Below are 27436 nucleotides of genomic sequence, written 5' to 3' on the forward strand. Positions count from 1 at the left end.
TGATGAACGACCTGCTGGGAAAAATGCTGGTCAATGCCAATATTATATAAAGAAATTGTGTGTGTGTGGTTCTCATAATGGGTGTAACCTGAGGATGGGAAAGGGTCTCCACAATACATCAAAAGCATTTTAGGGGCAAAGTCTTAAACCCATTCTTTTTTTCCTTCAGTCTAATCTTTCCAGTCTGGATTCTTAGTTTATGAACCTTCCACAAGATAAATGCCTTCACATGTGCAGGTTGGGATTTGTGGGATGGCTGCTAGGGTGCACCATGCCAGAGGAGACGGATAAAAGCCAAAGGATAACTGTCAGCCAGTACAACAGAGACCCTACCATTCCCTGGGATAACTATGTTTTTCCCCTTACTGGGTGCCTTATTTAAACCTAGCCTTCATCTTTTTAGTCAAACATATGTTTCTCACTTCAAAAACCCAGGTTTGCAGCAGATTTGACAAACCCGGGTTTTCATCGTACAAAGGCGAAACTGGGACCCTTTCTGATTCTGATACATAAGACATGACGTGTGTGTTCCGGAAATTAGTCGCAAAAAAAAGCCTTTAAAGTTCTAAACCATTCTGTGGACACCCTTTATGGTGTACACAGGCTTGTTATATACATACGGTATAAATGTTATATACTGTACAGTGTATATATGTTAAAGCTCTTCAAAAACAAATGAACATCTTTCCTCACTTGTTATGTAAGTGGTCATGTTATCGATTAAGGTCTGTGCTATCGACTGAGTCATTCCTATGCATAAACATGTACAAACATCACTGTATAATTTTTTTTTACTGGATGACTGCCCTGCAGGCTGTTCACCGACTTAGCATTACGTCATTATTCTTCACTGTCGACATCTTCTGAGTAAGTCCTGAGATGTCAGTGTCCTTTTATCTTATTTAAACCGTATCACTAAAACTTTACCTACCTCTTGTTTATTCTACAGATTACGTGAAAGACATGTTATACAGGAAAATCCGAAAGAATACTCATACCTCACACCTCATACCAAAAGCAGACAAGAGTGTTACTGTAAGTCACTTCCTCTTATATTTTTAAATTACTTCCTCTTATATTTTTATATTTACAAATAAAAAAAACATCAAATGATGTTTGGTAGCACACCAGTGCTTATTACCGTTACCAAGACTACCACCTGTTGTCTGATATGTAAAACTACAGCACATACTATACTGTTTTCTTGAACTATATTCAAGTTTACAGTATCTGTTCACAGTACTGCCACAGCTCACTACTGTGTTTACCATCATTACAACACAACTTTATCACCATCACACCTTTAATTAGTTACATTTTCCCATAAGCTGCAAGTCATCTTTCACATTCATATCCCACACTCAAAGTCCTATGTAAATCCCTTATGGTGGCTATTTCCAGCCTAGCTCTTTAAGCAAACGACCTATTGGCATTGTCAAAAAAATCTGCTTAGCATGCAGTAAGATACTGCATGACTGCAGTATGACATATCCATGCATACTGTATATCAGTGTATATTATGTCTGTGCTATGCTGGAGGTAACCACAGAACCAGCATCCTTCATTTCCTGTATTATTCATTGTGTATTTGTTAGACTGTGTTTTCCCTGGCTGAATATAAACCACATGAATATTGTAGTTAAGGGTACTGAAATACTGTATGTGATTCTATTCTCTTTTGTGTATTCTAAAAGACATTTGGATTGTGTCACATCTTGCTTTCGAAATTGATTCTCACTATGCAAACTGCAGAGGATGGGACACACAGACACAAACCTAGAAGTAAGTAATTAACATTTAAAAGCTTTATCATTTTTCATTCAGGTTACATTATGGACAGATAATTTTAAACAAAGTGCAATTTGCCTTTATTTAAGCATAATTGAAATCACATCTCAAACACGTCTTTCACCTACTCTTATGAAGTCTAAAACATTATGCTGCATGGCCTCCTCTTGTTTGTAACCATTCTGGTCCCTGAATTGCATTAATATATTGATCTTTCAGTTCCCATATCTGTTATTAGCATTAGCTACTCTATAGGTGCATTACATTTAGTATACCTCAATATAAGGTATATTTTTCATGAAGAAAAACACATATAAACAGAGAAAGTCTTATATAGGAGGTCCTACAGACACTATCCTAAAATGGCAGTGACAACATTTCACATCAAGACTATGACTCATAACCTAGCACAAAATAACCAATAATGTGCAACAGTTTGTTTTTGGTGACGTACATGTACGTGTTGTCTGGCTCCAGGCAGCGGACTATCATGCTGATGGCAGAAGTGAGAAGGTCAGGAATGTCTCCCAGCATCACACATGGAGACTTGGCCCCAGACAGAATATCATCCACGAAACTCAGCATAGTCTCTGAAATGAAACAAACACATTATACCAACAAATCAAATTTGTGTTGCGAATGACGTTTTGTAAATCTTAATACTCACATATGCATTAATTAAACTTTTATATAAAAGAACAAATTGACTTGTTATATAAACAAGTAATGTATTTATTACCAGGATACTGATACATGGTTGATATTCTTTTTATACAGATCCAGACATCTAAAATCCACATCACAATTCAAGCTAGTGGAAAATGCACTGTGATATACACAACAGTCCTGTTCAACATGCTTTATTCAGCTCTTTACTGCTCAAAGAAGACTGATGGGTGGTACTTGTGTTCCATTTAGTTTTTTTAGTCTATTTCTGTCTTTGAAGTACTGTACTATAACATTCATGCACTAGAACCCTGTTTCTTTAAATTCACTTACTGTAATATGGAATTGTGTCACTAAAGTTAAATTTTACTTGTTGAAAATGAAAATAACTCAAATATAATAACATTTCTGAATGTTATTAACAATAATAATTCATTTTTTTTATATTGACATAATATATTTACAGGTATATTATATAATTATAGTTGGATGTTTATTTTAACTACATTTCCCATGAACACTTGCAAGGTTCAAATTAAAAACACTAAACCACATACAGTATGACCGAACAAATCTTAGTATAAGTGCTTATAAGTGCTTATAAAACACCAAGTCTGGGCGGGACCTGCAAGATCCAAGGATGCAGAACCGTGGATTTCTGGGATGTGTCGTTTTTACTCGCAATGGAAAGACTTTTTAGTGTTTCACGATTTATTTTTGGAAGCTGAAAAAATTTAGAAACATTTAATTTTGATTCCCCATAGTACTGATTTTTCTGTTGGCCACACACTGCCACTCTAAAGGTACACTTAATTCCAATTTCAATTTTTCCACTGGTACACTTTGTAAAAAAGTATTAAATCTGACCACACATCTCTCTCAGAAGCCAAAAATAATGTAAAAAATCATTTTAACCACCCCATTCATGATCAAAAAAAGCCAACATTCTAAATACCCTATTGAGGTTTCAATTAAGTATTCTGGATTTTAATGATTAATTTTTGGATTTTTAAAATGGTATTTATTAATCACAATCACAATCTATTTTTTTATTTTTAAAATAACAAAAAATAACTTTTATTTTACATGCACACCTCACTTTGACTGACAATACACCAGTGTGCAACAGCACGATGGTTGGGATATTTAAGTCTTCACTACACCAACTGACAGTGTTACTGCTATAGTGCAGTACTTCCTTTAGACAATCAGTAAAGAAATAAGAACGAGATGCCACATGTCACCTTTATACCTTTACAAACACCTAGTGCATTCTAGATGGCTGTATGTTACAGGTTATAACAGATTTATAAATGTTTTTTGCAGCACCAAATATAAAGTATTACTCTGATATAATGTCCCAGCAGATTTTTTTCAAATACCTCTGAAATTGAATTCTAACATCCTATATCTGATGTTTCATTAAACTTCAACTGCAAACACGGTGGTGAATACTTATAACCCAAATGATAGCTTCAATGTCTGAAGAGTAGAATGGGTGCAGGCTTCTGGATTGTAAGATGAAGTTTTACTATTTATCCTGAAAAGAACAGCATTTTTTAAAAGTCCTTCGGATTGAGAATGAATACACTGATCGCTAAATTCTACTGTAGATATAAACATTAAAACTGATTTGTACAGTAACCAATTTGTCAATGTATGTGTTTTCCTTTCCTTCAACGATTCCTGAAGTAATGGAACAAAATGTCACCCTGACAGACACATCGAACACCGTGCATGAGACAGCACACTGGCAGCTCATTTGTTTTCCATCTTGTTTTACAAGTTCACAATGATTATTTTTTTTACATTAACATATTTCCAGGAATCAAATCAGCTTGCTTTTCATGACGTAATTGTAAACTATAAAACAAGCAAAAACAAAGAAGTTAAATATGGATGCAAATGTCTATAGATGAAACTGTAGAACACAAAACCGCATGACTGTGAAAAACTACTGGTATGAAAGCTGAATAATGCGTTCCCAAGTTAAATTACAGTCGATTGTTATGGCTTGTCTTTATTTGCATATCACTTACATTCCTTTCTGCTGATTCAGCTTAGACAATTACTTGACAAACTAACCATTTACAGCATACCATTAAAAACAGTTTACTGAGCATGCAAAAGCTTCTTCTGGGGTTGTTTCAGTAAAATGCTTACGAGTATAAATAAACATACTGTATGTTTAAGATGCTTTGGATGAAAGCCTCAGATGAATTAATAAATAAAAGACACGATGAATGGGAAAGATTATTAGTTTTGCTTCTCAGTGTCTTCCTTTTTATTAGCTTTTATGTTACCTTAAGAAAATTAGGTTTCTCAAAGGAAGGCAGAAGGTGATTTTGTATAGCATGGAAATCAAAACTATAAGAAAAGGGAAAAAGAAAATAACTAAAAGACATACAGTAACATATTAAAAGAAAATACAGCTGACTTGAAAGGACATTAAGCCCATAAAACACAAGCTGTTACACTGATAGAATTGTACTCTACACAAAGTATTTTGGTAGCATTGTGCCAATGTTGTACACATGTGAAGGTTAACACATTTCCAGGTATGATTTCTGAGATGTTTAAACGTCTGTCTATTTTTACATTACGTGCTTACTTTTTAAGATAAATTACTTGGAGACCATATACATTTTCATATTTGTCTTGATGTGTTCTTAATGTTATCAGGGCGTGATTGTATTTGCTGTGCTATGACATAAACAGATGATCTATAATTCCAATACAATGCAATGTTACAATGTTGGATCATTTGTAACAAGCATACCAGTGTTAAAATATCATGTCAGCTTCAAAGAGAAGCAACTCTAGAATGCAACTGTGAGCAATGCTGCCACTGCAAGTCATCAAACAACCTCCCTGCTATAATAACATACCAAGCCAAACCATTATGTGCTAGAGTGTTAACACCCTGGTTATGGGGAGTTGAATATAATTATTTTTAAAGCCCCTTTTCCAATTAAATGAAATGAAGGCCTATGAAAAACCTGATGGTTGTCCTGATTTAGATACATGTGGTATTTGTAAATACCACCTTTACTTTTGTATTAAACACCAGAATATTTGTGAGTCTTTAAAGATTGTATTGAGTGTGACTGATAGTATGTCATTAAAGGGCCAATATATTTAGGGACTAAATTTATTTTTAAATAAATTCCCATTTATGTCATATTACATCAATACAATTGCTTATATTGGTCTTATAGGGCTTAGTACCCCTTAAAACACTTCTATAAAATATTTGTTTACCTGCATTACACCACAGAGGCTATTTTAGTGTTGTACACTGTTGTACATGTGAATACATAAGAATAAGAAAAAAAATGTTGGCAGTGCTAGTCGGACTGAAATATACATGGATGTTAAACTGCTTTTAACAGTTTTACTGCATTAAGCAGGTGTGAAGATTACAGTCTTCCAAGAGGAAAATTCCACTTCAATAAATGAGCACATTGTCCTCATGACTCCAAGAGCAGACACTTTAACAGCAAAAACTGTAATATTCTTGTTTAACGTAAGGTGAAATAAAGATAGATCTTAGACTTGATGTATCACACACTATGAATTAGACTACTACTGAATCTCTCAATTATATTAAGAAAGTAGTAATACAATACTTTAAGTATTGCAAAAAAGAACAACCTGCCAACCTACAGTATACTCATATTCATTTTCAAGTTTTGCTAAAAAAAAATTCTAGCAGGACCTGTGCTCTCACCTGAAGAGCTGTTTTGAATGAGTACACATTGAATTGAATTCAACAATAAGATGTTGTGACGGTTTTGCCAACAAATGCTACTTAATTGTTAACTCTGCATGCAGATCACGTTCAAACATTTCTGGGGTGAAATGTCTGCTGCACAACCTGTACTTATTTGATACTATGTCATGCTGAATCTCGTCGAAAAAACTTCAACATCAGTGCCTACGTTTCTTTTCGTTGAATATCCTCTGGAAAAAGAAACAGTTTGACTTTCTGCTGATTCGATCCTCTGTTTTGTGTGCGACCACTACATTTTGAACCGCCAAATGGTCAACAGTATATACGAGTTCAAAAAGACAAAAGGATTAACATTGTTAGTGGACCGTGTTTCTCATTTGCTTACGAAAATAGTGAGCAAGGAAAGCTGTTTCACGTCACGATTCTCTCCGACTCTTGCTCCCGTGGCGAGACCAGCAGTTTTATTTTCTGCCTGTGACAACGTGGCAACCATACAGTACTGTCACAGAGCTCACAATTTTACACTTGATCAAAATTTGTCAAATTTCACAACACCATCAATTCAATTAATCTGTCAACCAGATTTAATAACCTGACTGGGAAATTGGGAATGGAAGTTCACATTTAAGGAACAGCCTCCTGGTCATAGGATGAGGAGGCTCAGAGCCCCTTCAGAGAGAAGAGTTAACCTACAGTACGGTTGGGTACAAAGACGGAGATGAGGCAGAGGCAGGATGAAAGCACCAAAAATGTGAGAAGAGGTTTCCAAGACATATATACAGTGCAGCAAAAAACGGTAATGATTTCGATTTCAAACAGCTGGATGAAATCGGTTTTGTCTGCTGTTATCCATGCCGAAGGGACATTGTTCAAGAAAATCCTATAAACTATTAAAAAAAGAAAAAACTGGATCAGAAAACACATTTTAAAAAGAAAATTGTAGATATTATTGGGCAGCAACACATGTTGCAATGTACAGGCTGGATACACAATTATACACGATTATTAATGGAACATATTACTTGTAAACATCAATAAGAATAAGAACTTATTATAAGGCACATTATTTATTATTGTATGTACAGTACCTGATTTATGTATTGATTAATGTAGAATAAGAAGATTCTGTTGCATAGTAACATAATGTATCTTTCATGTATCTTTCTGCATTGCCTTACCTAAAAAAATGTAAAAAGGAAAGTTTCAGGGTCTCCATTTAACTTCCCAGGAGACAGTGGTGGTGGCCTTTTTCTACAATATTTAACCAGGTTAATCGAGCACAAATTTAAAATCTGAAGAGTCACAGAAGGAGCAGAGAAAATGAATATTGACTTGGATCTGAGCTGGTTAGTACGGAGGCCAGCAAAACAGAAAGCTGTTGATGGGCACTTACGAAATCAAAGACTGATTTGGTGTCCTTAATGGAAACCCAACAATAGAGAATGTAATATCCACATGTACAGTACGACAAACTTGTACAGAATTCAACACACTTCACATTTTTTAATTAAGTATAGCAGTTTAGACACACATTGTTTCTTTACTTCGTAAAAACATTTACTATAAAATACGTCATCTTAGATGTATATATTATATAAACTATTTCATTTTCTTATAAACACATACGCAGGACTATGCAGGTAATTTCACATCCTATAAGGATTTAGAAGAGTGACAAACAAAGCATGGAAGACAGCAGCAGTGTATAACAGAAAACAGGCCTGATTCATTTCAGATTGGCACAGGTCTAATTCATTGTTATCCAAACCCATCATCTATTCACCTTAAAGATCAGAAAACAAAGTTTCTTTTTTCTCCTAATTAGAAACATTCATTGAAATCGTACTTTACTTTGCCTGACAGACTGAAAAAGGAGGATATGGAACCAAAACAAAGTATTTTTAAGTCTCTGACAGGTGCTATTTCAAAACACTTGGACATCTTACAAAATATTCAAAGAAGACGATAAAGATGTTTTGTTCTTTTATCAAAACTGGGGTTGATGGCATTGATGCAAAGCATACAGGAACTATTGCCCCTGAATTGTTACATTTTCTTTTGAGATTTCATTTTTAAATTTGAACTGAGCACCCATCCGACTCTATGTGTAAGCCCTTGTTATGAAAAAGCTACACTTGAGATATAGTGCCTACAGAAACTACACACTTTCCAAAGTAACACATTTTGTGGCTTCACAGCCTGGAATCCAGAGAAATTACATCAGAATTTATTTTACATTTATATTGTAACATATAACTTTCAAGAGAAAAATAAATGCTAAATTATCTAAAATTATATTTAGAGTGGCACAAGGGTGCCAGGAATACATACAGTATGCGGGTGGCATTTTTACAGATAATTATTTTCCTTCTAAAATACTGTACGATGTACTATTTAAAGATGTACCGCTATTCTTCTGTACATACTGTAAGTTACATTATTAACCCCAGTTTTACTCCACAGGCAGAACTGAGAAGCAAGTCAAAGAGCCAAGAAACAAAAAAAACATTTACTTTGCTGCACAACAATTATCTACAATGATCTGCCACACTAGCCATTTAAAGTATAGGCTACAGGTACAGTACACTCCAAAAACACATTTAAAACACACTGTAACTGGTTCCTAAGTTTATGTTTTTCTTGGTATGGAATTTTAGGTAACACCTAAAATAGGGTGGCAAAGCTACTGTATATCCACCCCTCTCGCAATACCCCTGCTGTACTGTATACAGTATGTGCTTTTCTGCTATAGAATATTTACGACTTTTCCAACTCAGTTTATTTGTTTTAGTTGTCTGTGACATCAGCACAAATATTGTTAACATGAAATATTACCATAATAATAAAGTGTGTTTACAATTATGTGAAATGTAACTAATGTTTTTTTTTACTGTAATAAATTGAGCACACGTTCACCACTATAGAAGTACTGAAGGTTAATATGACTACAGTATGTTTTCAAGAAAGTCTAAATCTAATATCTCTGCCATCTAGTACGCTTCTCAATCTAGTGAAGACACTCCTTCCCAGTGAGGTGCACTGTCTTCTTTTTTCACACAAAACATATTCTTGTAGTCTTCCTGCTTAACTGCAAAAAGACTGAGGTGCTACATATTGGTGGTGGTGGAGGGGAGTTGCTTTGAATGGAGTGTCCAGAAAAGCACTATATACGTGTAAGAGATTATTATTATTATTATTATTATTATTATTATTAGGTGTTTCAATTAAGATCAGTGAAAAGATGTCCACAGACCAGCATGTCATAAGGCTGTCTTCATCCTAAAATGTCCTAATGATATACAGTACAGTACAGCGCAGCTCAGTGCCAAACAGTCTGCTGCCCAAGACAATGCGTCTTGACAGTGAATGACTCAGGTGTTAAGGGTGCTTGCCTGAGTGCAAGCAGAGCTCTGCAATCCAGGTGTCCCAGCTTTGAGCCTGGGTCATGTTACCAGCTAACTGTGGCGAAGGATGGAAGGGTTGGGATTAGTTGTCCAGGACATTGTTTGTTCTGTCACATAGCAGCCCTGCTTCCTGCAGGAAGCTTGAAAGACTGGTGTTGTCTGTGAGAGATCCTCCAGTGGGAGCTGACCTCCTGCATGGGGCTGTATAACCTATTGCAGGTTAAAGACGTGAAGGCGGGCAGGTGAGAGGAATCTGCCTTCACATCCTTATTTACCTCATAGTCACAAGTTGACATGACATGTGGTCAACACACAAATGGCCCATCCAAATACAATGGGTTTCTAATGTAAAAAAAGTCTAATTTGTGAAAAGAAAGAAAATCTTACATACGTTATTTAGTTGGGAATATTGTTTAACGGTGTAATTTAGCAAAACATATTGCTCTCTGGACACACACATACACAGAGGCTCTATTGTTCATAAACCGATAAATGTTTCAACCTGAGATTGGCAAATTAATTTCCTCACTATTCCAAGCTGCTGGGACTATCACCAGTTCTGTTATACCAGTAACTGCTAGGTATCAGCACTTTTGGCAGATTTCAAAAGACTAGACTCAACAAACAACATCTGGCTCTAATTGTCCCATTTGATACTAAGAAAGGGTGAGAGATAGAAGACAACACTGGGAAGTTTGTATTGTATTGATTCTTGGCAGTTCTCACCTAAAAATGATTAACAGACTTAAACTCCCACATGGAAAATATTATCTTGTTGAGTGCAGCAGGGGAAATAAAATCCTAATTGTAACTGAGGTAAAGAAGTTTCAATAGCTGGACACCTACCCTGGGCAACATGAAGAAAACACTTCAATCTGCTTTCATTTTCCTACAGTCTTTGATACAATCACTGTACCTACCTCACCAATGAACGTCACCGATTTGGTAATATGTCCACTTTAGACTGCATTCAATTGGATTTTGATAAATTACTCTTTCCAGCAATTCATCAAATTCACTGTTTCAAGAATGCCCAACTGGCGATGCCTGTTTGACTTTTGAGTACTCATAACAAAGATCACAGTAACATTGAGCATTTGATCTTTCAATGAATCAATAAATCAGAAGCTAAATAAATAAAGACATTTTTTAATCAGAAATACTGTAGGCGACTAGATTTATTTCAAAATGGTCCTTTTCAATTTTATTAAAAAATCATCTTCTTTTACATAATAGCTTACTTACTGGTTTTAATCTCTAACATGCCCTTATTTATTAAAGACTCATCTGTATGCCAGGAAGGCCAGAAATGTCTGGAAATTCCTAAGGGAATATGTAATGAAGTTAAGTATCTTTAAAATGCCAGCCTCCCCCTGCTTGTGTATCAAGTGATTCTCAACAGCATCAACATCAATATTGGTGCTACTTTGGTGTCCCACATATTCTGACCTTTATCCAAGCTATTTCCTCAGAGCACAGGCAGATCTGCCAACATCAACTGTATGGAAATTCATAAAACCAACAACTCTAGGCTTTGCATAATAGATCAGATCCCAAGACTTTTCAAAATAATTCCTTGAACCCTGAAGGATCTCAAAGTGCTTTCCATACAGCAGAGGACATCAACTGCTGCTGATGCCTAGCACCCACCTGTATTACAGTAGATGCACCGACCCTTCTGTGCCAGCAGCCCCACTGAAAAGTTAATCAAACTACATGGCTGTAAAGATAAATATAAATTGAGAAGCTACACCGACAATGAAGAAACAAACAGTTGTCATATCGACGCTTCCGTTACACATGCATCTAATCTAAAAACCACATCTTTTGTACAGAACCATCTATTGTAAATCAAAAATGTTTGTACTTGTCCTTGTTATTAAACAGCATACAAATCACAGATTTTACTCATAAAACTGTGAAAAAGTAGTATTGCACTAAATTAATACATGTAAGTCATCCTTTCTTTTGCACAAAACCTTCATAAATGAAAAACGTGCTGAAAAATAACATCTTGAGCAGTACTATACTGTATGTAACTGACAGAAAGTTGATTTTGCTCCAATAAGACAAGATAATTGAAGAAATATTATGAAAACAGGCCTCTTGAATTTATAAGAAATGAAATACCTGTGCAGTAATCCTTTCTGTGAAAACACTGATGGATATAATGCCTGCTATAATGACTAAGGCATATAATTCTGTTTTAAATGATCCTAAAAAAATCACAAAGTACACATTGCAGTTTCTCCTTGAAATCATGCTTTCATTCTGGTCCTTCGCTTATGATCCAAGAACAACAGTAAAATTCTGCTACTATAATTTCTTCACAATCTTATTTATTGTTTTAACAAATCACTAGTTTCACAAATCTGCTAAAATGTACTTTTTGAAAACCAACAAAGTACTGTGATACAGTACATTATGTGATCACTGATAGATACTGCTCATACTAAAAAATATCAACATTTCTTTTAATGTCCATGTAAACAGTAAAACTGGTGTCATCATACATCTACAGGGGAATTATCTACATAAAACTGAATTTCAGAATTTACCTTGTGCCCTGAGATTTCTGTATGTGGAAATTTCATACCATGAAATTACAAATGTAGTTTGTAGTTGTGATCCTGAGTTGCATTAGGTACAGGCCTTGCATTTAATGGTACCCTTCAGATTGTTTGCTCTATTTTTCCCTTAGGTTTAGTTTCTGAGTTGATGAAGTTTCAGAGTGATACAGCGTGTTGAACACTGTAGAGAGATTCGCTTTCATTGAAATTGGAAATATCTTTGCCAAACCACACTTCTTTCTTGATGAGCCTGGTGGGCAGTGCCAAAGCCCAAGCACCGATGTCTCTGATTTGTAAAATAAATATTTGTCTTCAGTCCTGCCTGTTCTTTGTGGTTGTAAAATCAGTTCCCTAAAGTGTTAGGTCAAAAGGCAAAAAGAAAATTATCTTCTACATATTATCTCACACACCATTAATCTGAACCTTTGCTCAATAAGATGTTGAAGACAGATTCCACTGACTCAGAGTAATAAATAATACACCAATGCGTCTTCTTGAAACTATTATATAAAAAAAGTTTTAGTATAGTTTTGTATCAGGATTATGCAAATTTAAAGTCAAACTCTGAAATAATTCATCACATTACTACTACTACTCTTGTAGTAAACAGATACCATGCTCTGTTCAGTTATGCAGGACTACAGTATAACAGATAGAGTAAAGGTCTTAATAAAATTCAGTCATGATGGAAAATGCAAATATATTGGGTATTGCAGGAATATGCCCCAAAAATCTGAGATGATTTTTCCTTTATTATGATCAAAACAGGTGTCACAAAGTCATATATTTTGGATATTAAGATCACAGAGTCTGATTTAGATGGTGAAGCAATAAAATATGGTTATTTAACATGTGGCCCTTAAAATATTTAATTTTCACATGAATTCTATTGATTATCACTTAAATAATTAAGGAGTTTGTTGTACAAAAATGCTGGAATGGAGTATATTGGAGTCAAGCAGCCCTAATCCTGATAATAATTCTAATTATTAATAATAATTGTTTATACTTATACTGTATAGTGCTTCTCTGGACACTCCACTCAAAGCACTTTACAGCTAATGGGGACTCCCCTCCACCACCACCGTCCACCTGGATGATGTGACGGCAGCAATGGTGCACCAGTACTCTCCCCACACATCAGCTATTAATGGGGAGGAGAACAGAGTAAGGAAGCCAGTTCAGAGATGGGCATTATTAAGAGGCCATGATTGACAAGGGCCAATGGGAAATTTGGCCAGGACGCCAGGGTTACACACCTACTCTTTTTGAGAAACGCCCTGGAATCTTTTATGACCACAGAGATTCAGGAATTCGGGTTTACGCCTCATCCAAAGGACGGCACCTTTTTACATATACCTGTAGTGTTCCCATCACTATATTGGGGGATTTGGACCCAAATAGACTGCTGGCCCCACTAACACCTCATCCAGCAGCAGCCTTAGTTTTTCCAAGGTGGTCTCCCATCCAGGTACTGACCTGCTTAGCTCCAGTGGGCTGCCAGTTGTGAGTTGCAAGGTGATATGGCTGCTGGCAAACACAGTAGATCATAACCAACATCAATTCATTTTATATATGCTGTCAAAGGCCTGAACTAATCAGTTAATAACGTCTTTATCTGTTAACTTTAAGTCAACTTAGCCATCAGAGGAGTTAACAAAGGAAACCATCATAAACTCCCCAAGGAACCTCTAAAAAACAGGCATTATAATAGATTGATACGATCATCATCTTGGCTCTTGCAGATTAAGTCTTGTCAAGGCTATCTAAGCAAAACAAATACACACACTGGTGTGCAAAAGCCTTTGACATTTAGCAGTTACACCATTTTCATTCAATACTTCTGCCTCTTGATTCGGAAACAATTATACTGAAACCCTTTTTGTTTTGAACAAACTGTTAATCCTGATAGATCTGCATTTTGTAGTGCAATGTTAATGAGGAGAAACATCTCACATCATGAGTCATCAGTTGGATTTGATTGGTAAATATGACTATTAGCTACTACAACTGTTTGGCTACTGATGATTTGTTAGCTATTCTGGACAGTTTTGGTTTCAGTCACAATGTTCACATCCCAATGAACTACTTATTCAGTGTTGTGCTCATTTCCAGCCTACAAGCATTTCAATTCAAAATGTCTTTTTTTCCCTCTTCTTTTTTCCTGTGTCTTTTTCTTATATGTGTGTGTGAGAGAGATTTGTTTTTCAAGCAGTTGAAATTTAAAAGTATGAATAAATGGGACCCAACTTTTTTCAAAGTGTACAATTTGTTTCTTAGTAGAGGTGGTTATTGTCTTCATTGAAATGTACTGTATTCTGTAAAAACGCTAGGTCATTCTGTAATGTTTAGTGTTTTTCTAGAGTTCCAGTTTAAGATGGTATTTTTAAGCAGTGGGGGGGGGGGAGAATTTCAGGATTTGGGGTTGAAATACAAATAATTTGCTCAGTAAGCAAAGAGATGGAAATAGTGGAATTGTGCAGTTCAGAAGATAGGATATTATATCAATGACTTTTTCCAAAACTGATGAATAGGCAGGCAAAACCAAATGGATGAAAATAGTTCTCTGGAGCATCCAGTGCACAATGGGAGCATTTGTCTGTCTATTAATCCCATTTTACACATTTTGTGCTGTGAAATATGTGCTGTATGATTTACTTTATACTGAATGAGTTGTTAGTATTACTATAGAGAAGGTACTGTACAGTACTCTCACAGATTTGTGCCCAGAAGTATTTGGTAGGGATATTGTTGAGTTGACACAGCATAATAGTTTGTATAACTTGGAAAAAAATCTTAGAAGTTATTCTTTATTGATTTTTTTCTATCAGTACAGATGGTTGTACAGTATGTTGTAATGTGTCATATTGATTTTAGATTTTGGCGCCCATTTAAACTGGAGATATGGAAGATACTGAAGATATTGTTCCTTCCCAGTACAGTACCATACTTCCCTTGTCAGTACCATACAGTATTTTCAAATGATGTGAAGCTGTTATCCTACAGACATGTGATGCCATTCTGTTTCCATGTTTTAAAAGTAAATAGAGATTCAGTGACTTAAAAGTCAGAATTGTACCAGATTAGAGTTTATTTACAGGATGTCCGTGAAGAATTACTGTACCAATTTCATTGATTTTCACCTAGCTGACAGAGGTGTTGAGATAACAGTGCTTTTGATTGCATTCTAACTGCTCTATTTCCATCCAAGGGTTTGGATTGGGTGAATTCATTTCGTGCTATTTTGTAGTTGGCTTGCCATGTAGTGATTGTGGAAACTGGGTGCCTCTAGTCCTCTTAGAGTGTAGTGTGGCTAACTTAATTTTGGGTTTTTTTTCAACAGGATTTGGGTGTTATACAATCTAATGAGTGAAACCAGTTAGTGACATATTTGGACATGGAGACCTGATTGTGAGTCTGCTCTGGTCTGCAGCTGCCTCAGGACTAATGCTCTGGCTTCGTCAACACTAAGCACATTATTCAGCCTGGTTTTATTCTTTAGCCTCAGCTAAATCTCCTTAGCTTTCAAAAGATCTTCAGCTGTGGCTGCATATTAATTTGTACAGTAGCTCTCTATCAAGAGTTCCACCTCCACATCAAACACACCCTGTGTGATACTACAATTGATACACTGTCTTTATTTTATTAGACTACTGTAAGATCTTTGGATTACAGTATGTGTTGACTAAATTACTCTGTCCAGCATTTAACTCCTTATCTTTGTAAACTGCATTGGATTCCTCAGTTACTTGTGCTCTTTCTTCCGTCTTTTAGTTTCTGTAACATTAATTACACATGTGCTATTGCACAATACCTAAAAGTTTTCTAGAGGTTGTCTGGAGGTATCTGAACCAATGTGAATTAAATTTGTTATAATAGCAGGAAACACTGTTGTGTTTGAGTAAATAATTGATGTTTATAAAACACACACAAACTTACTGTACAGTGTATATAGTATATATACAGTACATTGTCACTCCTGATGATGTTTAAGATGTCTAAGACTTTTGCACATGATGCTTCCCCTTTTCACTGTGGCCTGTTTAGGTTAAAACATATATTGCATATAAAGCTGATGAACTGTAGTTTCCTCTATCATATCAATTCAAAACCACACATGAATTCAAAACCACACGCAATAATTTTTGTTACAAAAATAAGTCAGTTTTAACCAACAGACCTAAATATCTGTTGACAGGGCCCTTGCCCGAGCCAAAAACACCCCCCGGACCATCAACCCGATCAGGAAGTCCCGCCGTAACAACCGCATTCCCTTGGTGCTTCCTTACCACCCTAACACACTTCCTATCCCCAGGACCATTAACCAGAACTTTTCCATCCTACAGGATGATCCCTCCATTGGGGCCCTCTTTTCTGATCGCCCTATCATCTCATATCGCCACCTAATCTGCGTAAGCTCCTTGTTCACAGCTCCCTTGACCGCCCTCAACAACCATCCACACCAGGCACTTTCCCTTGCAACAGAGCTCGCTGTATCACCTGCAAGTACACAGCCACCACCACACTCATTCAAGGCCCCTCAGGACAATTTCGGATCACCCAGACAGCATCTTGTACCTCCAGCAACCTTATTTACTGTATCTCTTGCAGTAAATGCCCAGCCATCTACATTGGAGAAACAGGAAGGAGACTCGGAGACCGCTTCAGAGAACACGTCAGGGCTGTGAAGATTAAAGATCTCTCCAAGCCCATTGTTTCTCATTTCACCTCTGACGGCCACGACCACACTAATCTCTCCGTCTGTGTTCTCAAAGACGGTTTTCCGAACTCATACATCAGAAAGACCACCGAAACTAAAATTATTCTGCAGTTAGGATCACACATTCTCCCTTCCCTTAACGACAGATTACTGTTCTTTTACATTTTCTCCATTCATTGGAAGTTTCATTTCACACCTCTCTGCACCCATTCTGACTTCACACCTCTTGATTGGTCTCTCTTTCTGTCCCCTGCTCCCGCCTCTCACTCCTCCTCCCTCCCAACCTTTGTTCTCCCGCTACTTTACCTTTGCCTACTGCCCTGTCTCTCTCACACCTGAAGAAGGCTCCACGGCCGAAACGTTGTGTTCTCTTTCTTCTTTTTTTCAGCATGGAATAAACCTATTACTTGTTCCTTTGCAGACCTAAATATCTATTAATTTCTTCTAGACCTCATTGCTTAATTTGTGCTTGGCATCACATATTTCTCATTTGTGTCTATTCTAACAGCTGTCCCTTAGTTTTGTGGACACCAGCTGTTTCATGAATCTGGTTGAAGTCAACAGCAGGTTCTCTACCAAGGTTGTGGTCCTGATATTTGCTGCAGATGGAATGAGATCACTCCTACACTTTCTCTGAAGCACATTCTCTAAACATCTCTAAAAACTCCCAAAGAATTAAGCATTGGCTTTCCTTTAGGTATTCCAAAATGAGGCACATTTCTCATTCGCACTATAGGCGGGACATAACATACAAGAGTCCCGTCCATAGCACATGCTGTGAGTCATCTGTTTATGAACGGGATGTCATGTCCCACTGACCCTCATATAAACCCTGTCGTTATTGGGCATCAAAGTGTTGACATCATCCTGGCTATGGCAACTGTTTGTTTTCACAGAAATCCTGGCTGGGTCAAGATGACGGAAACCAGACTTCCGATTCAGTCAGCTTCAACATCTGGGACCAAGCTATGATGTCAAGTTGTGTGCCTGATTCCCATTATAAGTTGGGTTAGCACATAAACAGTCCAAGCCCAGGTTCTACAGTTTAATAATTAGTTATGATGTATCATACACATCTATTAACACCAATAGTAAAGATCTGCCAAATCAAAGGTTTTCGAGTAAGAGAAAGAGAAGGTTCACCGTCTTCAGTAACTCCAGCTCCCTGTGTTGGTGGCTTCAAATAAACCATTGGGCTTCCAAAGCAGCCTGAAAATTGTAATCAATAATTAAGCTTTCAAGAGCTGAATCCCTTATTATTTTTAACTGGTGCTTATTTTATCTTCATAGTTTTCAGCTGATCTTAACACAATGTAAATGACAGTGAAAACTGTAATGAAATATCATAAATAAGTTGCTATTAAAAAGACTTCAGCAAACAATGACAAAATGTATGTTTTGTGGAGCACTTGCATGGAGAAAAACACAAAAACAATTCACAAACAACCAACAAAACAAAAAAAAACACAAAAAAGAAATGAATATCATGCTACTCTGCCTGAATTGGTGGCTCAACTGCTGTATTACCCTTGATGTTTTTTACAAGTTTCAACAAGATTTATTCCTTTATACAAAATTCATGTCTGTCATCCAGTACCATATACTGTATATGCTTATTATGTATAGCTGTAAATTTCTAATGTTTTAATAGGTGTTCACTGTTAAATGCACTTGTTAGGGAGGTTGGACAGCCTCCTGTTTTTAATAATGTACAGAATACAGCAATAAATACAGGACTGTAAAGCATTCAAAAAGTGCACAGAGAATTGGTCAATGCTAAAGAAGAAAACTGCATACTGAATATTTATAAAATTAAGCTACAGTACTTAAACCTTTTCTGTTTTAAGCACTAAATTGAATGTAAGAAAGGTCAGGAGTAGCCTATTCAGGGTTCAACAACAAGGCTGGAGAGCTTGTTTCATACTCCCAGTCCTTGAAATACCTCAAGTCATTATTCAAAAACTCAGATACAGTATCATAGTTTGGTATTTACAGTGAAAACAAGGAATTCTCTGCAAAAATATATTGCCAAATCACTAATAAATCAAAGTGTCTGAGGTATATCTGACATACTGTATCTGTCACAAACCATATCTAGCAGACGATATTTTTGCATGGACCTTTTCGTAATTTAAATTTTGAAGTAAAGAGGCAGCCAGTGTTAGGTGGGGACCAAAGAGAGATGAATAATGCTTACTTACTAAAAGACAAGAAAGGCCACAAACAAGAGGAGTGGATTTTGGCCTAGCCGGCCCATTATGTGGCTCATCCATACGCTTCTTGAATCAACATGGCTGTGTTGCTTTTCCAGAAACCCTTAATGTAAAGAGCTATTTCCCTTGCTCAGTTTTTAAAGTACTTAGTTTCCACTTGTGTGTTCTGGTTTCTGTTTCTCTATTAATTCCGAAGAAGTCCACTGGACTGACTTTGTTAACACCTTTGAAGATTTTGAGTACTTCAATCATGTCCTTTTGTAATCTTCTCTGTGCAAGATTAAAAAGTTTCAGTTCTTGTATTCTGGTTGCTCTTTTCTGAACTCATGCCAGAGCTGCAATACATTGCCTGTATTTTGGTGACCAAAATTTAACGTAACATTCTAAACGCCTAATGCATTTAAATTAAGTTTTGGGATATCTGTTTTTTAAATATGTATTGTAACATTTTTTGCCGCCTTAACACATTGCCTAGAAGATAAAGATAACGTATCTTTTTGTTTTCTTTTGCAGATTCTGTAGTGTTTACTACTATAGAGTTATACAGTATCTGCCAACTTCACTATAGATTATATAAATTAGGAAGAGCAGTGATAAGACATCTGTGGTACAAATTATATCACCTAAGCTTAGGTTAGTCTGTAATTACAGACTTAAGTCTGTAATCAAATTATATTGAAAACCTAGTGATATCACTTTAAGAATCCTTCTCTTTGATAATGAACTTTACAGTATATAAAAAATACATCATGATCATTTCATTTAACAATTTTTCTGTTTATTAAAACCTCTTTAGCGAGTTAGTTAAGCAAGATCTACATTTTCCAATGTTACTGTCACTCAGAAGCTTCAGTGATGATCCTCAAATTCAATTTTAATGATCGTTTCCATAACTTTACATGCAATAAAAGTAAGACATAGGTGTATTAACACAGCAAGTAGGACAGTATGGTGAGCAATCTCCAATACACATGACAGAAACAAACTCTAGCAGCAGAGGGGGTGACCCATATGCTGACAGTGAATTCTGAGGAATATTTTTAGTCATGCAACGACCCTATCTACTGAGAGTCAAGAAACTGCTTTTAGATGCAAACAGGGAATCCACTCATTTCAAGTTTGCACCACCACAGACCTCTTCAAAAGTTACTTCAGGAGATGCCCCAAAACTTTAAGTCACAATTTCAAAAGAAGCAGTATGAGTATTTACCGCGACCCAGTTCTGAGACTGACTGACTGACTGTGCCGCAGGGCATCAGCGTATTTTTTAATAAAATTCTGTTTGATCTGGATTCAGGTTCAGGTTGAAGATTGCCCTTACTATATCACTGAACCACCTTTCTCATATGCAGAATTCGACATTTGGACTTAATACAAGCATGTGTTCTCTTCTGTGTATAACCCACACAACATTCTAGGCCAAGTTGGATAGCTCCCCTACACTGGTGAGAAAGAAACAACAAAGAAGCCTTTACACTATACAAGACAGATGGATAAGTGGTAAAACAGTCCAACCAGATGATAAACATTATAAACTATGTACTAAAGGAGGACCAATAACACTGGACCACATATTTTTCTCTTTACAGTGCAGAAAGATCATGCGTAATACTGGATCACACTGTGCCACTGCGGTGGCAGAAAAAAGAACTACAGTTGTGCACAACATAGTTGCATAAGCCTGGTGGCACACAACAGTATTTAAAGGAAACCTGTCATGGGTGGTTCCTGGTTAGAATTCACAGCACTGTTAAGGGAAGGGTATCATTAAAGAGAAGCAGCCGACAAAAGATTTTACTTTTAGCCTCTGTGAACTTCACAAAGTCCCATGTGCTTGTCTGAAGGTTATTTTACACATGGAACTTCTGATTCCATCTGACAGGCAATTGAGCGCTAAATCAGTACCATACCTTACGAATGCCCTTCCAGACTTTTTTTTTCAAGTTTTAAGGTGGTCTTTGTCTCAACTATTTGGCAGGCCCCTTCCATATATATATATAAAAAAACATACAACATAACACTTCTTTCTAAAACGTTTGAAAAATAAACGTGTGTCCATTTATAGGAAAAGGTTAAACAACACTGAATCTGCTGATGCTGTAATTGCAACCTATGTACAAAATGTTGTACAAACAGATGAACAGCTATCACATCCCATTATTGATATTATTTTAGAAATGATGTACTTTAGCTGTAGCAAAAAGAAGTTGCCCTCTTGAAAATATTCATGTAGTCATGCCAGTGACAATTTCAGAAATTGAGAATTTAGTCTATCATATTCATAAGATTTCCAGGATGCACATCAGATGCTATCTTGTATAGCAATTTTTTTTTGCTCATTCCAACGATTTCTGCAGTTGGAGTAGAAAAGGTTCACTTACAGTATATGTAACATTTGTGGTGTTTTACAGCAGCCACTATTAGCTTCGAGTCCTTAAATAATTGTGTAAAGTTGTGTGGTGCATTTAAGAACCAAATGAAGAACTGAGAAAAATAATAATGTTTTTGTTATTATTTACTGAAAAACGTGCATTAAGGTCTTCACAAAGTGTCAAAATACAAGGGAAATTAGAACTGATGTCTAAACATTTCCATGAAAGGACACAAAGAGAACATTAAGAGGAGTTAATATCTAAGAGTTTAATAGTTTAAGACACTGGACTAACCACAAATCTACCTATAGGTTATCTGCAACCATATAGATAACAATGAAGTTGCAGAAGTATTTATATCTTGAGCCTTATAAAATACTGAATTCAATACACTTCAAATTAAGTTAAAATCCCGTTTGCTAGAAGACATATCAGAGCCAAATGTTTAATGAATGAAATAATGGCATTGTTATAGATATAGGATGCCAATCCTTCGGTCTGCAACTGAATTTCTTTTAAATGAATATTATTTTATCATCAAGTTAAAACAAACTGGTTTGAACATTTCACTTTAATTGATTCTCTTGTAGTCTATTTGCAATGCGAATGTAGAAGTAGGGGCAAGCAAAAACCAGGAACATATGCAGAAAATACAAAACATACGTGATTTATTTCACAAAAGAAAATGACAAAATGGGTCTGATTAAAGCAGGTTTGAGCCAACTTCATGAAAAGAATGTTAAATTATTTTCTTTGTCTAGTTTTCCACCAGGACTTGAACTTGTAATACGCAGAACTTGCAAATTTCACTCACTAACATGGAGCTCCACCTTGTGGCCACCCACATCACTACACAAGAAATGCAACAGTAAAAACACAGCTGGTGAAACTGTGTAACAAGGGGGGCTTATTTTAATTGCATGTCATTTTGATATGTTACATAAAGTCGATATAGATTATACCGTATGCTCACTGGCACATGTTAAATAGTACAAAATAGTACAATCTATGTATTAACTTAAATTATGCTAAACCATTTTTTCTCATATCTTTACATATAAGGTGCCTAGGAAATTAACTGGTTTTCAGACTCCAGTGATCCATGGACCTCATTCTCCAGTAGAGAATGACCTAAGCTTCAAGGAGGTTTGGACCATGTCCTTCCATACTGTACATACAACCCATCACGATGTCACACTGCCAATAAATAGTGCCTTCTAGTGTGGACCATTATGCACAAGAATGTGCTTCCCCTTTTCTTATCTATACTGCAGATCCAAACTACAGTTTTCACAATGCAGTTGCAGAAGTAAACTGACCTGTGTTTGATGGGTTGTGCACACTACTTCATGGACAGAAAGGTAGATATGGTATCATTGCCTTTCATTTTATTCCTTGACTTCACAACCATCCTAACCATTCCCTAATAAGGGGAAAAAAAGCATTCTAAGGATTTAGGGAATGAAATCAGATATACAAAGACTCGGGATGAGCATTTCCTCTTATGTAGCTCATTTGCTTTCACTCTGCATTGTCAAGTTCCCATTAATGCCATATTTTAGGCAGCTTTTCCAGCTGTGGCATTTAAAAAAAATCAACTTTTGCAATTCCTTCCATATGTACCCCTAGATAAAACTGTAACATTGAACAGCTTTTATGAGCAGCCTTAAGTAATTGTAACTAATTTACAAGACATCTGAAATGCCGTGAAAAATGAATGGGGCCACAGACACAGATGAGAAAGTGCAGTTAATTGGGTAGCATATGCAATTTGTGCCAACAGCTTGTTAAATGATGCAGATGATGAAAAATGAGCAAGGACATCTGAGAATCCTGCAGCTTCTTGGAGTGCAACACAAAGCTGTGCTCCCTTAACACTTTCTGCTATTTAAGAGAAGTAGCCCCACCTACAAATCAAAATACATCTAACAAGCTGCAACTGCCAAAGTGCATACTGACACAGCACATACTGTATATGGTGATTTTTCCCCAAATGCAAACTGTCAGCAATTAAAATGCCAAAAAGTCTAAACTCTAGTGGTACTATTGCTTAAAATAATTGCACAACAGCAGGGCTACTGTACAATTAACATGTTTCTGAATAAAGATTAAGTATGCATGAGCCTTTGATGCCTTTGAAGCACCAGAGAGACACCTAGAAATGAACTTCAGACGTTTTGAAAATACTTGGAATTTACAGCAGTCTCTCCTTTGAAATGGGCATTTAAAGTGCTGTCTGTGATTCTTGTGCTGACGGCATCTCGTTTTCTCAGGACATTTTGATCAATATGAAAACTGCTTCACCTGTTTCCACCTTCGAATGGTCAGTTCTTTCGGTCACCTTCTCCTGACTGATGAGGTAGTCCACAATTCGCACCCCAATTGGTGGTTCTGTGTGATTCCATTCCATGATAACCAATGAGCTGCTAGGCTCGTATGTATGTGATAATTTTAAGCTGGAATGAAAACAGGAAACAGAAGTACTTAAACATAAGATATGTACTATAAAGACGTAAATTCTGTAAAATGCATAGAGACACAGGATTGAGCAAAAATGTAATCATTGGTAAAGTCAGTCCATTGTTTCATGCAGGATGAACGTTATACATTTAGAATAATTCTAAACTACCAATACACGATCCTTCGAAGGTGTCGGGACACTTTATTTTTGTTTTACAATAGAGCAAATTCTATTTGTGATCATGGGATTGATATGAATGATTGTGCCACATAATATACTGTAGGTTTTATTTTCAGGTAATTCCATGCATAGTGTTAATCATACTCGAACAAAAACATAATTTGTGTTCAACCCAGTGATTTCAAGTGACCATACAGTAGGACGCATTCATTTAAAGTAAATTTTAACATTCAATCCTCCATGAAGTGTGTTTTTCAGTTCATGTCCCTTTAATGCAATAATAGCATGAAGTTTGTGATTGACTGAGCTCACCAAACTTTTTATATAATCATTTGAGATGCTTTGCTGCAGCCACTGAGCTCTTATCTATTCTTTGGGGATTGAGTAATGACTTCAATTTCTTCAGAATGTAAAATGCATGCTCAATTGAATTTAAATCTGTAGATTATGGACATTTTTCTCTTTTTTCTCCTGATGAACTCTTTTATCTATAGTTGCACTGGCAGTACTGTATGTCTTGGGTCATTGTTTTGCTGCATAGTAGAGCAGCGCCCAATATATGTATAGCATCTGTAGTTTGTTTATTTTTCCACACTAACTTTTACACCACTATTGTTAAGATTTAATGTAATTTCATCTGTCTATAAACACTGTTCCAAAACTATCCTGTCCCATCTATATCCCAGCAAATTCTAATCTGCACTTCCTGGGCTTGGTGCATATGAGAAATTTTCATCTTGCAGTATATGCCTTGTAATTCTGCCACTATTCTGCTATTTTGATAACCTTGTCCCTGTACTCTGGAGGCTGTTGGTTGTTTCACAGCATTTCTTTTAGGATTTTCCTAGACAAGCCAGATCATTTTTCCATTATTAACTGCAGAAGCTAACAGTGAAGTAAAATTGGAACAGGTTTACAGGATGTACACAGCTCTTTTGTGAAAACCTAATGATCAAACAATAAACACCTGAGGCACCTGTCAGCGAATTGTTCAAATAATTGTTCTCCTTCAAAATAAAGAGGTTCAACACTTACAAATTTGTTTAATTTGACCTAAGTGGATAAAATTGAATTAACTTTAACTTTAATGATACGTTACTTAGTTCTCACACCGTTCATTCATGTTTTTTCACTGGAAATGATTATTATTAGAGTTCACAGTGAAAATCCCTATTTAGACTTCACTGTCACAATACTTTTGTAGGGCAGTGTAATTTCACCACATATCATTTTTTGTAATAGCTACTGTAGGTTTTACACAAGTGTAATCCTGTTTTAAGTTGTCATCTGTTCTGTGTTCTTCTTTCCAAAAAAATTAAAAATGTATTACAGAAATATTAAAACTTAATAACTTACACTATGTGTGATGAGACTGACCCAGAAATCATCACAAAGCAAATTGAGATGTTGTTCCTAAACCCCTGTTCTTCTTTCAGCTCTTTCAATACGCAGTGGTAACAGAGGACGTTCAAGCTACATGTTCTAACTTCAATTAATTTTTCTGCCAGAGGAATTAACACTTCCTGATCGCTCTCTGAGAAAAGTGTGATAAGCTTTCATGAGGTTTACACAGAATCTCTTCTTTACAGTAGCTCAGTTTAATTCAGAAACATATACTGTAGTTCATTCAATGTAATAACTCAATATAATATTAATTAAAATCACTGTATATTTCATAATTAGTTATAATACTGTACATTTTAATTCATATAAACACATGTCAAGCTCTTTAGAAAAAAACAAAACAACACAAAAGATATCCAAAATCTGAAAGGATATATGAGCTTGTAAACGTTTCCAAACCACATACTATTACTCTACACTTTATATGTCATATTATACATTTTTAATAAAAATAATAATTCATTTTAGGTTCTTGTGTACTGTAATTGTACAATAAAATTAACTGAACTTCTGAAAATGTCTTAATTATTGTCTGCTAGCTCCCCAAGAGGAATCTGATTTTTGAAAAAACCTGCATTTCTGCACCCCAGTGCTACAGTACCTACATGGGCTGTGGAAGAGGGGCACAGGTAGGCAATCCGTCTTCTCCGAAGGCACTTGAATCACATCTGCACCAGTCGTCAATGACATCACCAATTCCTGAGCACCACAGCATGCTCATCATAGCTTCTTGCAGAGACTGGGGAGAAATATATTAAAAGGTGCTCAATACATATTCAGCCACCACTTCTGAAAATGTAAAAAAAAAATCAGAGGATGGTGTGGTGGGGTTTAGCTCTGCTGCCTCACAGCTCTTGATTTGATTCAGGCCTGCGGCACCCTCAGAGTGGAGTCTGGCCAGATGGGTTTTTGTCTGGTGCTCTGGTTTCCCCCTACCGTTAAATGAAACCCTGTCTATGATAACAGGGAAGAGTTTGTCCATTTACATGCATGAAAGTTTGTGCTTCGTACTGGAGTGGGGGTGCTGTCCAGGGTGTAGCCTGTCCTGATTCCACTGTCTGCCAGGTTAGGCTGGAGGTGAACCTGAACTGAACTAAGCAGTTATTGAAAACAGCTGGATTAGTTACCTCAAACCAAAATCCCTTTCCTGGTCAACTTACAATATGATAATAAGTAATTCTTATGATTTATTAACAGGTTCATGTACAGTACTGTGTGATTCAAAACCATTCAAGGCATCTTGGAAATAACCTTCGAATGTAATCTACGTTTAGCAGATTTTGCTTGAAAGCAGCACGGTGCTAAATCACAGCAAGCCCACAGGACCAGATGAGGGCAGGTCATTTTAGTCATGGTGAACTGGACCACTGCCACTGTAGCGGAGCTAGTTCGGATACGGTGACGTCGGCGTCCTCACTGCGCGTAGCAGGGACCTCAGCTGCCTGGGCTGGGGGAAGTCTCCTTTAGCTCACCCGGCTGGTGCCCTGTTGCGTTACGCCAGAGACCTGGGTTCGCGCCCCAGGTGCTGGGGGACGGAACGGGCGGCGGGGGGCACGACACCGCGCGGAACCGCGACGGTCACACCGCCACCAGTGGCAGGCGCGGTGAAGGTCAGCCCTGAGCTGGTCATGTCGCACACCTTGTATGTTTCGTTGTTGGAGACCAGCTCATACAGGGGCACTGCCTTGGTGACCTGGAGGAGGACGGGTTCCACGGTGCGGGCAGGGCCAGTACTCAGCTGGCACAGGTGGCAGGAGGAGGGGCACTGGCCCTGGCTTCTGCAGTCCATCCGCACGCCGGCTGCCATGCGCTTGGCCCCCGAGTCAAGCAGACTGGCGATGTATGCTGGGTAGGTGAGGCTCTTGGGCTCTTTATCCCTTTCTTCGGATTCATCTGAAGGAGAATTGCCTGGGAAAGGACACAGA

At 36.8% G+C, this 27436-nt stretch overlaps 1 protein-coding gene across 4 annotated transcripts in view; it reads right to left on the minus strand.

Annotated features, from left to right (window-relative positions):
* Positions 1-27436, minus strand: part of astn1 (astrotactin 1) — a 250514-nt gene that overhangs the window by 12762 nt on the left and 210316 nt on the right. For all 4 annotated transcript variants that reach the window (XM_069194050.1, XM_006634718.3, XM_069194051.1 and 1 more), the window contains 4 exons: positions 27151-27419; positions 26117-26250; positions 23771-23922; positions 2243-2378 (listed from right to left, as the gene is read on the minus strand). In XM_069194050.1, coding sequence (XP_069050151.1) covers positions 2243-2378; positions 23771-23922; positions 26117-26250; positions 27151-27419 — 691 coding nt within the window. The remainder of the gene's footprint in view (positions 1-2242; positions 2379-23770; positions 23923-26116; positions 26251-27150; positions 27420-27436) is intronic.

Source organism: Lepisosteus oculatus, chromosome 9 (genome assembly GCF_040954835.1).
Source record: "Lepisosteus oculatus isolate fLepOcu1 chromosome 9, fLepOcu1.hap2, whole genome shotgun sequence".
Lineage (NCBI taxonomy): Eukaryota > Metazoa > Chordata > Actinopteri > Semionotiformes > Lepisosteidae > Lepisosteus > Lepisosteus oculatus.